Below are 14,892 nucleotides of genomic sequence, written 5' to 3'. Positions count from 1 at the left end.
GAACGTACAGAGAGAGAGTGAAACATGTCTGACGCCAATGTCCTGCTGTCTGTGGCATCGTAGCTCTGCTACGAATGCTTGGGATTTTATCGTTTTTTTTTAAAGTGAAAGCGAGTTTCCTTGCGGTGTTTCTTAGCTATGTTTGATAGGAATCGATCCAGCAGTTTGAAGAGTATGATCTCTTTTCCAAAATGATGTAAAGCATTTTTGGCATTCTTTTTTGTTGTGGGGGGTTTTATAATTTATTTATACTGTACAACATATGGTGCTACTTTACCATCCTAGTGCGGTAATTACCTACCACAATACGTGCATATGTCAAAAATTAAATGGGCTTTATACTGTAAAACTTTGTACAATACACGTGCGAAAAGGTAATTCGCAACTCGTGTCGATTAAAAACACTCCCTTCGGTCGTGTTTCAATTTATCGCCACTCGTTGCGAATTTCCTAATTTTCGCACTTGTATTGTAATACATAGTATATTAGGGTTCCGTACCAAAAAGGTATAAAAGGAACCTGCGACTCTTGTCCGTCTGTCTGTCACATTGCTAAATATCTCGAGAACTAGAACAACTATGTAAATCAATCGATTAGAAATTTGGAATGAACAACTTTATTAACCTAAACACTTGGAAGTGTAATTTTTAAGCGATAGTTGTTCCGGTTATAGCGGCATAGTAGAGTATCTAATTTAAGTTGCTGGATCAAATCAGAGAGTAAAGTAAGTATTGGATCAAATGTTAAGGGTGACCATTCCTCTTTCTCTCTGTGCATGTGGCTTAAAACTCTCAACGTAAGACTCAGGTCCTTCTTCCCCAGGTTAGAGTCTGTGCGGAAAGAGAAGAGTCGTGGAATGTATGGGGCCCAATACAATCCACGACTCTTCTCTTTCCGCACAGACTCTATATGCGTTCACTGTTCTTCCCATACTAATTTTGAATTTCGCGCCTTTTTCGTGTGACAATGATATTATATAACTATAGATATGTTATACTCGCTCCATAGAGGTATAGTCGTAACACTACCGCACCGCACCAATGTCACGGTCATGAATCTATTTTATACTGGATCAACCAAATCTTGTCAGTAGTAAAAGGCGGCAAATTTGAAAAATCGCGGGTTAGCAACACTGTGTTCGAATAATTCCAAAATCGCGTGTCATCTGTGTGTTATCTGTGGAATGTGGATCGTGAATGACAGCCGTCATCTTATTGTTTACATTCTGAATCGTTTTTATTTCAAGAGAAATTTCTGCTGTCACCATTAAATACCAAGATTATGCATGACCTCAAGCAAAGCTAAGGTGCCTACAATGTACAATCATTAGTGTCCGACCGAAACATGTTTTTTTGTCAATCATACTAGTTGACGGTAAACATTACTAAAATTTGAGGTTATGATAATTCACTCGAACTGACGTATGAAATATGAAAGGCGGTAAAATAAACACGTTTTGTTCGATGTACATTGCTGCTTTTCCTAGCGCAATTCTGCTCTTTGAGTGTTACATGGTGTTACCCTACTTTAATTTGCAGTACATTGCTACTGGCAAGATTTGCTTGACGCACTAGTCCGTCAACCAAATCTTGTCAGTAGTAAAAGGCGGCAAATTTGAAAAATCGCGGGTTAGCAACACTGTGTTCGAATAATTCCAAAATGCGTGTCATCTGTGTTTTATCTGTGGAATGTGGATCGTGAACGACAGCCGTCACCTTATTTGTTTTCATTTGGTTTTCATTCTGAATCGTTTCTGTTTCAAGAGATATTTCTGCTGTCACCATTAAATACCAATACATTAAATAAGAATAAGCAAAGCTAAGGGGCCTAGAATGTACAATCATGCTCGTTGATGGTAAACATTACTAAAAATTGAGGTTATGACAAGTACACACTGGAAGAACTCTTTCGAACTTTTAAGATTATGTTCAGTTTTTTTTTGTTTTAGGGTTAAAAGGCATAAATAAAATTAAAACGTATGCCTAAATCTATCCAACAAGACCATAAATTGTGTCCTGGAAACCGTCCATAGGCCCACATGTCTAATATTTTCAGCAATCAGTTGTGACTATTTACAAAGATGCAATAGAATACTACAGAGTATTATGCTTGGTTGAAGTGACCCGGTAACATTGGTATAGTCCGTCAACCAAATCTTGTCAGTAGCAATGTAAAGCAAACTAAAGTAGGGCAACACTCAAAGAGCAGTATTGCGTTAAGAAAAGCAGCAATGTACATCGAACCAACAGATTTTTTTTTCCGCTGAGCGCGCCCTGCGTACGTCAATTCAAATTGTCACTCGCGGTTTATTGAAAAAAATTGAAACATGGACGGGCAATTTAAAAGCGATGTTAAAACAATGTTAATTAAAATGATGAACAAATTTGAAGATATCAAAAACAACTGCTTATATTCTCTTTGTTCCCTATCTATGTCTTCTAAGTTTACTAAAATAAAATCATATCAAAATGCAGATAATTAGATAGTGCATATATTTGTTATTTACAATATAATATGCCACTTGTTAATGTAAATTAGTGTACTGTTCTGGATGAATATGACATACCTGTGTAATTTTTTTGATTGGTACATATTGTATAATATACATATTAAAAATAAAACAACTGATATTTGGGTGTTTATTTAATTTAAAGGTAAATAAGATAAGGGTCACTTTTCGACTTGGTTGCGTTGTACACGTACATAAACCGCCATAGGTAAGTATTGTCTGAAAAGATACTACCTACTACGAACGCCTTATATTGGGCAAGATTTAATCCTGCAACAAACATGTATAGATTAGGTAGATATTGCGAAAGAACGGCGATATAATAATGGCTCTTAATACTGTTTAAAAGGTTTACCTTTGTAAATAGTCACAACTGATTGCTGAAAATATTTGACATGTGGGCCTATGGACGGTTTCCAGGACACAATTTATGGTCTTGTTGGATAGATTTAGGCATACGTTTTAATTTTATTTATGCCTTTTAACCCTAAAACAAAAAAACTGAACATAATCTTAAAAGTTCGAAAGAGTTCTTCCAATACTTGTCATAACCTCAATTTTTAGTAATGTTTACCATCAACGAGCATGATTGTACATTGTACTTTGTAGGCCCCTTAGCTTTGCTTAATCTTGTTTAATGTATTGATATTTAATGGTGACAGCAGAAATATCTCTTGAAACAGAAACGATTCAGAATGAAAACCAAATGAAAACAAATAAGGTGACGGCTGTCATTCACGATCCACATTCCACAGATAAAACACAGATGACACGCGTTTTGGAATTATTTGAACACAGTGTTGCTAACCCGCGATTTTTCAAATTTGCCGCCTTTTACTACTGACAAGATTTGGTTGACGGACTTTAACTTCATTATATTTTTTCAATTAATGACCTGAATTATAGTGTAAGCTAAAGTGACCCTTATCTTATTTACCTTTAAATTAAATAAACACCCAAATATCAGTTGTTTTATTTTTAATATGTTATCCTATTGTACAATGGTATATATTGTCAAATCAAAAAAATTACACAGGTATGTCATATTCATCCAGAAGAGTACACTAATTTACATTAACAAGTGGCATATTATATTGTAAATAACAAATATATGCACTATCTAATTATCTGCATTTTGATATGATTTTATTTTAGTAAACTTAGAGGACATAGATAGGGAACAAAGAGAATATAAGCACTACGATAGGGAGTTGTTTTTGATATCTTCAAATTTGTTCATCATTTTGATTAACATTGTTTTAACATCGCTTTTAAATTGTCCGTCCGTTTCAAATTTTTTCAATAAACCGCGAGTGACAATTTGAATTGACGTACGCAGGGCGCGCTCAGCGAAAAAAATAATCTTTTGGTTCGATGTACATTGCTGCTTTTCTTAGCGCAATACTGCTCTTTGAGTGTTGCCCTACTTTAGTTTGCTTTACATTGCTACTGACAAGATTTGGTTGACGGACTATAGTTGTCTGACAGATAGCAATTGACATTGTTTATATAATAGACTCGTTGGATATCTATATGGTCTACATGTCATGACCTTCAACAGGGATCTCTGGGCTCTTTCCAGTTTTATCATGTGGGTTTTACAAGCGCCACCCCATACAACATTGCAATAGCCAATGACTGGCTGCGCCAGAGCAACATACACAGTTTTCAATAAATCTAGTTCAGATACAGATCTTAATTTCTTAAAAATATAAACTAGTTTTCTTATCCGTGTTGAGGTTAGCTCTAAATGTGGCTGCCAACTCAGTCTGTCGTCAAGCAGTACTCCCAGATACTTAATGCAATCAGATTTAGCAATGACAGTACAAGTACAGTCAGTTCCTGTCTGAAAGTTACATGTGTGAACCTTAAGTTCCCTATTATACATAAATGATTTATTTAAAGAAAATTGTAAATATGTGGTCTTACTTAAGTTCAAGGTAAGTAGATTTCTTTGTAACCAGCTATTGATTTTATGGAGTCCTATCTCAGCATTACTATATACTTCCTCCCATGTATCTCCATGGAAAATTATAGAGGTGTCATCAGCATAAGTGAAGATTTTACCTTTTGTAAGGGATAATTGACACAGGTCATTTATGTAGATCATAAACAAACTGGGTCCCAATATACTGCCCTGGGGCACTCCATAAATGACAGGGGCATCCTTAGTAACAGTGTTTCCTATTTTAACTTGTTGTGTACGATTGACCAGGAAGTCACTAAAAATCATGTGAGCCCTTATGCCAATACACTCCAGCTTGTGGATAAGCTCTGGAATCGAGACAGTGTCAAATGCCTTGGCAAGATCAAGGAAAACGCCCAGGCATTTCTTTTTAGTATCTAGTAGGGTAGTAACGTGATCTGTCAAAGCACTGACGGCATCTTCCGTGCTCTTGCCAGGCCTGAATCCAAATTGACTATTTGATAAGATTTTGTGGTGTTCCAAGTATTTGACAAGACGGTTATTTAGAGCTCTTTCAAGGATTTTTGACAATGATGACAAAACTGAGATTGGCCTGTAGTTAGTAACATTGTCTTTGCTTCCTCCTTTATGAACAGGTGTAATTAAGGATCTTTTTAGGTACCGCCGGGAAGACCCCCTGTTTAAATCTTTTAATAAGTTTTGTGAGGGGATTAACAATTACATTTTTTGCAAGTTTAAGCAGTTTTGCTGTAATAAGATCCCAACCGGTAGCACAATCAGTTTTAAGACTAAGTATTAAGGATTCTATTTCATCTTCCTCTGGTGGCAATAAAACTATGGATTGTAAAGCTCTTGGCATGGCAAAACTGTGTCTAGTTAAATTTGCACTATTATTTGTTATCACTTCAGCCAATTGTTGACCAATCTTAGAAAAATAGTCACTGACAAGTTCAATATCACCAGAAGCCTTGTTTCCTGAGCTAATTAATTCATGAGCTGAGCTTGGCAGTTTTTTATAGTTAACTATTGATTTAATGGCCGTCCATGTTTCTTTATTTGACTTTGCACACTGTAACAACGTCCTAGAGTCGGACCAATAAAAGTCTGCAGCGGATTTGATAGCCCACGCAGTGCAAGTGTTATTTATACGTCATAATTTCATAGAAGTTTGACGTTTAAAATAACACTTGCACTGCGTGGGCTATCAAATCTGCTGCAGACTTTTCTTGGTCTGACTCTATCATGTTCTTGTCTCAGTTTTCTTAGAAGAGTGTTACAATAATTACGATATCGCTTGTATGAAATGAGTAGAACTTCATTATTTGGATCTATCTGACTTTTTTTGTGAAGACGGTCTCTATGGCGAATGCACCGCAAAAGACCTGGCGTTAGCCAAGGTTTAAGTGTTCTCTTCCTACAGGGTACAGGGCAAGATTTAGAGTTAATTTTTATAGCCGTAGATAATGTGTCGACAAACTGAGTAAATGCTTGGTTAACATCAGCTGTACTTGTGATAAACGAGTAGTCAATATTATGAAGATATTCAACTGCATCTTGGTATTTAATTTTATTATAGGATTGAATATTTGTAGAATCAGGAAGACGCAGGGAAAGATTTAGGAGCACTAATGCATGGTCAGTTAAAAATAGAAGCGGGCACAGCCGTCTTTATTATAACATGGTCTAGGCAATTTGACAACCGTGTTGGGTAAGATAACTGACAGAACGGGATAGTCTTATGTATCTTTCAGTAGGAGTAGCAGCGAAAGCGCTATTATTGTTTGTCCTTGTCATAGTCTCACATTTTTTTATTCCCCACCATAAATTAGTATGGATTATGGTGGGCAACAAATAAATTCGACCAATCATAGCGTATGTTTTGTCCCTCACGGAGGCACGCGTAGACCACTTCTATAGGATGCTACCTTCTATGGTCACGGTACGCCACACCCATAAGTGAGAGCGAGAAAGAGATATTTCTTTCTATTATAGCAAAAAGCCGAGGAAGTTGTCTACTTAAACACGACATTTGATAGCTATCTGTGGTATGCATCCAAAACAAAATGCACTTTTTTACCTATGCTACTTCGCTTTGCTTTTGGATTTAATGGCTGCGAGTGTATAGAATCTAATCTTAATTACTGCTTAAAAGTAGTAAATGTAATCATTTATTATTCAGCGTCCAGTAAATGTTATTGTATGTGTTAAGATTGTGTGTCATTATGACTTCATTTTATCATTATTGCTAGGAGCAGGTGAGGTGATTTCGCTTGTAAATAATCAAACAAAAGTAAAGATGAAAGAATGAGTTATTACCGGGATATTGATATTCTGCGACCATGAACGGATAAATAATCTTGTGGTAAATATGCAACTATCAGATGGGAGCTGTATATCATATCATTAGTGTTCATAACATGGTCTCCATCTGACTTCAAATTGTATTAGCTCGAACGTAGGGATTTTTCTTGTTGGTTATGGAGCTCTTGAATATGTGACTCTTAATATCGTATACATATTAATAAGATATCAAATCAACCGTCTATTTATCAACACTTAAGGTTTCTTAATCCTAACCTATTATGATAAATTATATCAAGATATCGTAATCACGTTTTATTTGTCTAATTCCTGTAAAAGTAAATTTTATAGGAAAATTAACTCCTTGTAAATATGAAATACCAAAAAAAACTTTCATAAATAAACAAAAAAATATGAGACTGAAAGATCAACTTAGCACAGCTTGTATTCTTAGTACTAGGTAAGTATGGTTACTAATACTTATTGTCAAATGTATATAATCAAATGTTGCAAACACTTAATGCAAATTTTTGTCCATGCTGGTATTTTGTCTCAAGACAATCATCTCCTTAGATTTATACTAAATATTACAAGACAGCGGCTGTAAATAACTAATTATCTACCCTTGTTGGAAGTGCTTCATTACATCAGCCAAGATAATATATCTTTTAGAAACAAGACTGTTATTAGACAGGGTCACTACCAAACCAGCTGGGATATCCAAATGAGTTAAATGCAATTTGAGGTGACTGTTTTTCATGCCATTGTTTTTTCATTCATAAACAGATGTCATCCGGAATAATTCATTTTTCTTATCTTATAATACCTACTTCACCATATTTGTTCCAAAATTAGTGTTGCCTCTCTTTCTTTAGAAATAAAAATAACCAATTCATATCCAATATCCATATTTGCACAAATACGGTGAAGTGTGTAGGTATCTTTTAAGTGTATAATTCGCACTTTTACTATTTAGTCATTTTGGGAATTTGATTAGATTAACTAATGCCACTAAGTCTGACCTGTTCACACAATGCATTTGGATTTTATAATCTGATATTTAACACCATAAGTCTATCTGCATGTTCAGTGTTACACTTTCTAGTGCTGAAAGTATAAATATGCATTAACACTTTCACTGGCAATGTTTCTGCTAAGACCATATCTTTGATAGTTGAAAACTTGTGAAACTAATTAAACTTTATAGTTTGTTTTAAACTTTGGCAGTGTAAGTGTTGACTAATATAGAGTAATATATTTCGCCCCATAAGTTTCATATACTGTGGTTTTTGCTTGTATGAAATTTCGGCTCATAACCGGTTTTTTCATACAATTAAAAACTGGTTTACATTCCTTAGTATTCGGTTAATGTTGTATATTGAATTCCGGAACAGATGAAAATGAATACATTATGCCTACACCTTATGCCTAATTCAGGTCTACTAAGTAAATTATTCACCCTTTGACCACCAAGTCCTGAATAATGGTTTCCAGACGCCATGCATAATCCTGAAGGTTTTATGTGCATTTATGTGCATCCTTGACGGTCAAAGGGTAAAAATAGAGGGGCTGAGAAAATGATTGACATCTCATAAAGTGGAAACATAAGAACCAATATAACTTTTATATCATGTAAATGTTTCTTCATTGCATATTATTACAATAATAGGTACCTATATAAAATAAGTAAATTATTATCAATCAATTCATGGATGTTGAATGATTAATATAATGAGTCTCATGAATTGATATATCTGCTGATATTTTTCAAATATCTTTTTATTTTATGGTTTAATTTGTCAAACATCCTGTTGGGTCACAAATGTTTCAAAACCCTATGTTGTCTCTTCTGTCTTTCCTATTGACAATATAGTAGTGAATTATAAGTGGTATGTCATTAATTAATCATTTTCTGATTTGTTAGCTCTTGTTCACATTTCAATATGCATTTCCTATCTTATTAAGTCACTTATAGACTAGACTATGTTAAATAGGAGAGTGCAGTGTTACCATCAGTAATGAACTTCTTGCAGATTTTGAAATAATAATGCGGAGTTCAATATGAAGGAGATGGTAGGAGGATGCTGTGTGTGCTCGGACGAGCGTGGTTGGCCGGACAACCCGCTGGTCTACTGCGACGGGAACGGATGCACAGTTGCAGTTCATCAAGGTGCAGAAGACTAACTCAATATTAGCATGTATATAATATATACTTTTATAATATTTAAAACTTTCGCATTTTGAACACATATTAACTCACATTTATATACTTTATTTTATTTTATGTAAAGTTTATCAGATAGTGTATGTTTCTTACACTGGTATAAAGTACATAATTCCTTGCTTGCATGCCATAAATACGAACAAAGTTAATGCTAAATACAGTCAGATTTTTCTAAAGAAACTATGTGATGGGGAAAGACATACCTCTAAGCGAGTCTCCAAATTTTTTTTCAGTAGAGATTGTTTTACTTTGTCAATGAGATTTCTTTGTCTTATACTTCTTATAGTGTTACCTTAAGACATTTGTTACAATTTTACAGGGCTCAACCCTATGTGATGAATGTGCGTGAATAGAAACAATATTGGTTCTGATTTAGCGAAAATATCTACCATTTTATTATTGCCTCTTATTCTTTAATATGTAGCCACCACAGACCTGCAAAGATATGTATGTGCTATGAGCGCTTGAACTAAACACGATGTCACACTCATAATACTTGCATCGCAACCACCCTGACAATGTATCAGTTTGGCCGTTGTGGACTAAACATTCAAATAATGGATTAAAAATACCTTCTTTTGTCACATGCGGCTCATGCGGCACGCACTGCCTCCGTCGGCATTTCGTCCCAAATTTGCACAATAACTTATTAAATGCTCAAAATTCTTTATTCTACAGTTATTTTATTGACCGAAGCGTAGCGAAGGTCTACGTTTTGACTCGGGCATTTTGCTTTTGTATGACCGGATGTTCTCCTCTACAGATCGCAATTCTTAACCGATTTTCGTGAAATTTTGTGACCGAATTCTATGACTAAATAAAATTATTTTGTCGATCCGGATTTTAGAAAATTTTCAAAATGGCGGAGTCGTGATAGCTCCCGCCTAAACAAATAGTCGTATCGGTATCATAAGAGTTTTTTCTTTTTGAGATATGTTTATAGATTAAATGGCCAAAAATTCAGAAAATTTGTATCGCTGGTTTTGGCGGTATTTAGATATTTAGTTTTGACTTGAGAATGAGTAGCTAAATTTCGTCAGTTTTAGTAAGACCTATAATGGCGTATTTTGCAAACGTTCGCTTTTTTTGTTTGCATCGGCAGGTCCCTGGTTCCATCCCCAGTAATTGTATACTGCTACATAACTTTTTGTATTTTTTTATGCTTAAATTTCGTAGTTTTTATTTTATTTTTTTATTTTGAAAAAATTTAAAAATTCGTATTTTTTATTTATCAAGCGCGGGTTAAGCGTATTCGTTTAATTTTTGTTTGTAGCTTTATGTAGTTTTTAATTTTTTGTTTATATTACATGTACTATACCTATATTTTAATAAATATTTTTGCCATACATTTATTCAGTTTTAAGCTCTGCTCGCGAGGTGTACAGCTCACAGAGCCACTAGTTACCTTTTGAAAGAATGTACAACCATACAAAAAAGTCCAGTAAAAAAATAAATCTGGAGAACTTGGGGGCCATTAATTTTTTTTGGCAAGAAACCCGTTAAAGTTGCCTGACACCACGCTTAAACTGAGTTTGCCGTGTGGGATGGAGCTCCGTCTTGTTGGAAACAATAGTAGTCGTTCTCAAACATCATTCTTATATTATCAACATTGTTTCTTCTTTTTTATTACACCTTTGTCGACAGTCGATAAATACTAAGGGAAGTTTACCCGCTAACAAACTGCTCCCCTAACCATCTCTGGATGGTGCACTAAATTCTTGGCTCATTCCTCTGATTATCTAGAATGTCTTGTATGTTTAAAATGGTCATTGTGAGGTTGCTCTAATAAGAAGAGTTTTTCGTCACATTGTTAGGACAAAACTGTCCGAATTATGTTTATGTAAAAATAATGTTAAAGTGTATTCAAACCGAAAGGGCACGGTGTTAAAGGTCGTTCAGGATCAGTCATTAAGGCGCGTAGGCAAGCTAAAACCTCATTGGTCTGTGGTGGCTACCATGAATGTGTAAATTACACCCAATTTTGCAATTATAAGAACTCAATCCATTATGATACACATTAATTCATATGCAATCTATTCATTAACAATAAGGCTCAGTTTTCTTTTTTCATATAACACTTTAAACCAATATACATTGTTTCTCAATACTCCATAGTTTGTCCTAAAAGGTTTGTTAGGTTCCTTTGTAATATATACATGTGTAAAGTTTTATTTTCTAGCATGCTACGGTATTGTGACAGTGCCAACTGGCCCATGGTACTGTAGAAAATGCGAGAGTCCAGAAACCAAAGGGAAAGTGGTAAATAACAAACAGATAGTAATGAATAAGTGATAAGAATAGTGTTATATGATAACAGCAATGATACCTTTGTGTGATTTTAGCGATGCGAGCTGTGTCCCTCTAAATCTGGTGCTCTCAAACGAGCCGATACTGGAGGCTGGGCTCATGTTGTATGTGCACTTTACATACCCGAGGTCCGATTCGGCAATGTCACGTCTATGGAGCCAATTGTTTTAAGACTGATTCCGCCCGAGAGATACAATAAGGTAGTTATAACTGACATCGTCGTGCCTTTGCATCTATTTCATTCCTGGCCTTGGTTTTGTATGTACCTACTGTACTCTTGTCGATTTTTTTAAATTTCAGAATTGCTATATTTGTCAAGAATCTGGAAAAACTCATAGAGCTACTGCTGGCGCGTGTATGCAGTGTAACAAATCTGGTAAGCAGACATTACTCTTGTGGCAGTCATTTGGGATGTTAACAAAACCTAACTTATACATTTCTACATCTTAATGTAAAAAGGCAGACGCATTGTATAATTTTGTTCAGTAATCAAAGGGAACAAATAGTACTAAATTTCAAAACAAGGTGTATTTGGTAGGGTGCAAACAACAGTTCCACGTGACTTGCGCTCAGAGCCTGGGCCTGCTCTGCGAGGAGGCCGGCAACTACCTGGACAACGTCAAATATTGTGGCTACTGCCAACACCATTACAGTAAACTGGTAAGTATTCAGCTACATTGTTATTGCTATGTACAGTCAGCAGCATTACATATTAAATTCAAATTTGTATTTTAGCTATTTCTGCTGCTGGCTATACGTTCCTACATACGCTGCCTTATGATGCTGGCAATTCATATTGCCTTATTTTCCTAAATTTACGTATTCAATCTCATCTTCCATATAAAAGCAAAAAATATTCAGAAATGCCAGGTCGTGTTTGCGCAAATAAGGCGAAATGAATTACTAAAAGAAAGGAGTTGAATAAAATATTTCTGATTCAACGTTTTCACTACTCAAATGTAAAATGGAAATAATATGTATAAGTATTACAAGATCTTGAAGACTCACACATACTGTAAATCACATAACCGACCACCGCACAGTTCGTTTCCTAATTATGATGTCACCATCATCGCAAAGCTACAAGTTTGTACTAATACAACGGGAAACCAGATTATAAACGAAAAACTAGACCGCCTAACCAAACTCAACTAACCAATACCTACGCTCTTCATATCAATTTTAAGCGTCTATTTATCCTGTTTACGATGCTTGGACACGCACTACATTATTACCACTAGTAGTATCGTATTAGTAGCAAGTAGCGTAAAACCTGGTGTTGAGGTACGATCCGAATATTATAACCCCGCGCGCAGGTTAGGCTTCGTTTTCATTCGGGATAAGTTAGAACCGAAATGGTTGACTGTGCAGAAAAAGGGCGGAAACGTGAAGACCATCCCTCCGTACAAGCCAGTGTCGCATGACAGCCCGTCCAGTGACTCCAGCTGTGAGAAGGAGGGCGACGCGTCGCCCATGGCTAGCGGGAGCGGGACCCCTACACATGCTGCTAAGCCCAAGGGGGTATGTGTATAATATATAGCCTTCATAATCATTCATACATCTCAACAAAAATTTAGTCAGCCACCTTGGTTTCGTTACTCAGCAATTAAATTTTTTTTTTTGCGATTTATATAGGATACATGATATCCTGGCGATTATAGTTACTTAAACGCCCGTATACGATGTTGTGTCGATTTCGCTCAACCTTTATACTACTTCGACTATATCAAGATTTAGGTTAAATTCAAGCATAGAAGGTCATTTAAATGCGGATGGAATGAATGAACTTTTATCGAAATAGATGTATACGAGTATCATATACGAAAGACAAAGTGACCAGGCCCTCCAGGTCTCCCGTGGCGCAGGCCGGATCTGAACCAGGAATTATATAGTAGTGTGACTAGTTAAAAACAAACACCAAACATATCTTTTTTTACTGCACTTATCCATAGATTTAGTTTTTCACATTAGCCACGGCAAAAAAAGCGCTATTGGTTGAAAAGCTATAAAATTTCACATTATTCAGTTTATTTGATGTCCCACGATTGGAACATCTAGAAATACAATAATATTTTTTTTATACCTTTTTTGTTTTCTTCATCAAACTTTATCTGGGGGCACTACTAGTGCCCCCGCCAAGACGAGCAATTAAAAATTAAAATATTACACAATTTTTATTGCCGTGGCGTATCAATTGACAAGTATTCGTTTCCGAACTCTCAAACACGCACGGTCCCTAGTACTCTCGCTAAACCTGCGTAAATACCATGCTTTATGAGCAAGTGTGATGAAAACATATAACCAATATCCAACAATGGTAATGTCAATGCGGCCAAAGTCATAAAATGGGATATTACTCTCGCTAAACCTGTGTAAAACAAATGACAAAACTAACTTAAAAATGGCAAACTGTGCGTAGGTATGTTTAATAATAGGACATTTCTCATAAAGTTGGAGCATTTTAATGATTTCGGTGTCCTCTACGATTTATGATATTTTTACTCAATATCACAAGCATTTTCGGTTCTAATAGGAAATAGATGTCTGAAGTCTTTTTGTTTCAATTTTTTTACTAATTCATTTAGGTACATGAACGTAACGGACGGCACGAAAGTAAATTCGTAATTTCAGTACACTTTCTTCCACGAGCATCGAAGGAGCTCATGATTCTGTGTAAAAATACCTAACAACATTAAATTGGCATAGGACATTGCAATCGACAAAATAGACAACATTTTTGGGAATTGCTTATAGGGTACCTCAGTGATTTCCGATCTCAAATCGTATATGGACTCTTAAGTAAGTTTTCTAATACCGTTAGGTTGGGCCAGATATATAAATATTTGTATATCTTATCCCAGTTTTTAAATTCATTGTAGGTGACCGTGCAGCCCGCACGTGGTCGGGTTACGTTACTCGACACGGGATATATATATACATGTACATATATAAAAGCACTTGGTTTGATTTGCTAAGGCAAGCTTTTCGTGGTAATCTTCTTTCTTTAGAGCACATTGGTTTTCACCGTATAGTCTACAACACCTTCTTGCTTTGGTTGTTGGTAAACAAGTTAAATTTCTTCTAAATCTAAATTTTAATAGCGTTGTGTTACTTGCGATGATAATGATATTATTCAAATGAAAATTCCAGTAACCTTATGTAGTTTACAATATCTACATAAATAATAATTTATTTTCCCTGTGATGTGACAAACAGTAATGCTGTCGCTTATTTTTTTAGCCTGGTCGAAAATCAGGTGGTGTCTCGGGAAAGAACACTCCTAATTCATCGAAGACTCCGACAAACACTCCACAGCCTACAGGTAAGTCTTTATGAATATCTTTACGATCAGCAATCAAAGTCGAGAATAGAGATGGGACACATGTTGAATTTTATCACAATAACGTGGATATTAAAATAGTACATTATATGGAAATGATAAAAAAAATACATGACTTGAAAGTTTCAAAAATTTTTTTTTTTTTTACTTTCAAAAAGGTAACAAGTAGTAATAGTAAATTCGATTCCATACATTTTATCAAAATAAGATAAAATTAATGGTTTCCGTATATAGTTTTGGACCCGTCATCTTGAGTCTCTCTGTCATCGCATGGAATCTGGCTC

General features: G+C 35.4%; 1 protein-coding gene across 6 annotated transcripts in view; it reads left to right on the top strand.

Moving 5' to 3' along the window:
• The first annotated feature begins 6,466 nt into the window (after positions 1-6,466).
• Positions 6,467-14,892, top strand: part of LOC134660623 (zinc finger protein zfp-1) — a 47,695-nt gene continuing 39,269 nt past the window's right edge. For 3 of the 6 annotated variants that reach the window (XM_063516397.1, XM_063516396.1, XM_063516393.1), the window contains exons 1-8: positions 6,468-6,691; positions 8,771-8,907; positions 11,141-11,220; positions 11,304-11,468; positions 11,569-11,644; positions 11,807-11,928; positions 12,640-12,789; positions 14,509-14,590. In XM_063516397.1, the coding sequence (XP_063372467.1) occupies positions 8,799-8,907; positions 11,141-11,220; positions 11,304-11,468; positions 11,569-11,644; positions 11,807-11,928; positions 12,640-12,789; positions 14,509-14,590 (784 nt within the window). In that variant the 5' untranslated portion in view covers positions 6,468-6,691; positions 8,771-8,798. Of the gene's footprint in view, positions 6,799-8,770; positions 8,908-11,140; positions 11,221-11,303; positions 11,469-11,568; positions 11,645-11,806; positions 11,929-12,639; positions 12,790-14,508; positions 14,591-14,892 lie in introns of all 6 variants that reach the window. The other 3 variants (XM_063516395.1, XM_063516394.1, XM_063516398.1) reach the window with 3 other exon arrangements.

This window comes from Cydia amplana, chromosome Z, assembly GCF_948474715.1.
Source record: "Cydia amplana chromosome Z, ilCydAmpl1.1, whole genome shotgun sequence".
NCBI classification, from domain to species: domain Eukaryota; kingdom Metazoa; phylum Arthropoda; class Insecta; order Lepidoptera; family Tortricidae; genus Cydia; species Cydia amplana.
The sequence above is the reverse complement of the archived record's forward strand: the minus strand, read 5'-3'. Positions and strand labels throughout refer to the sequence as shown.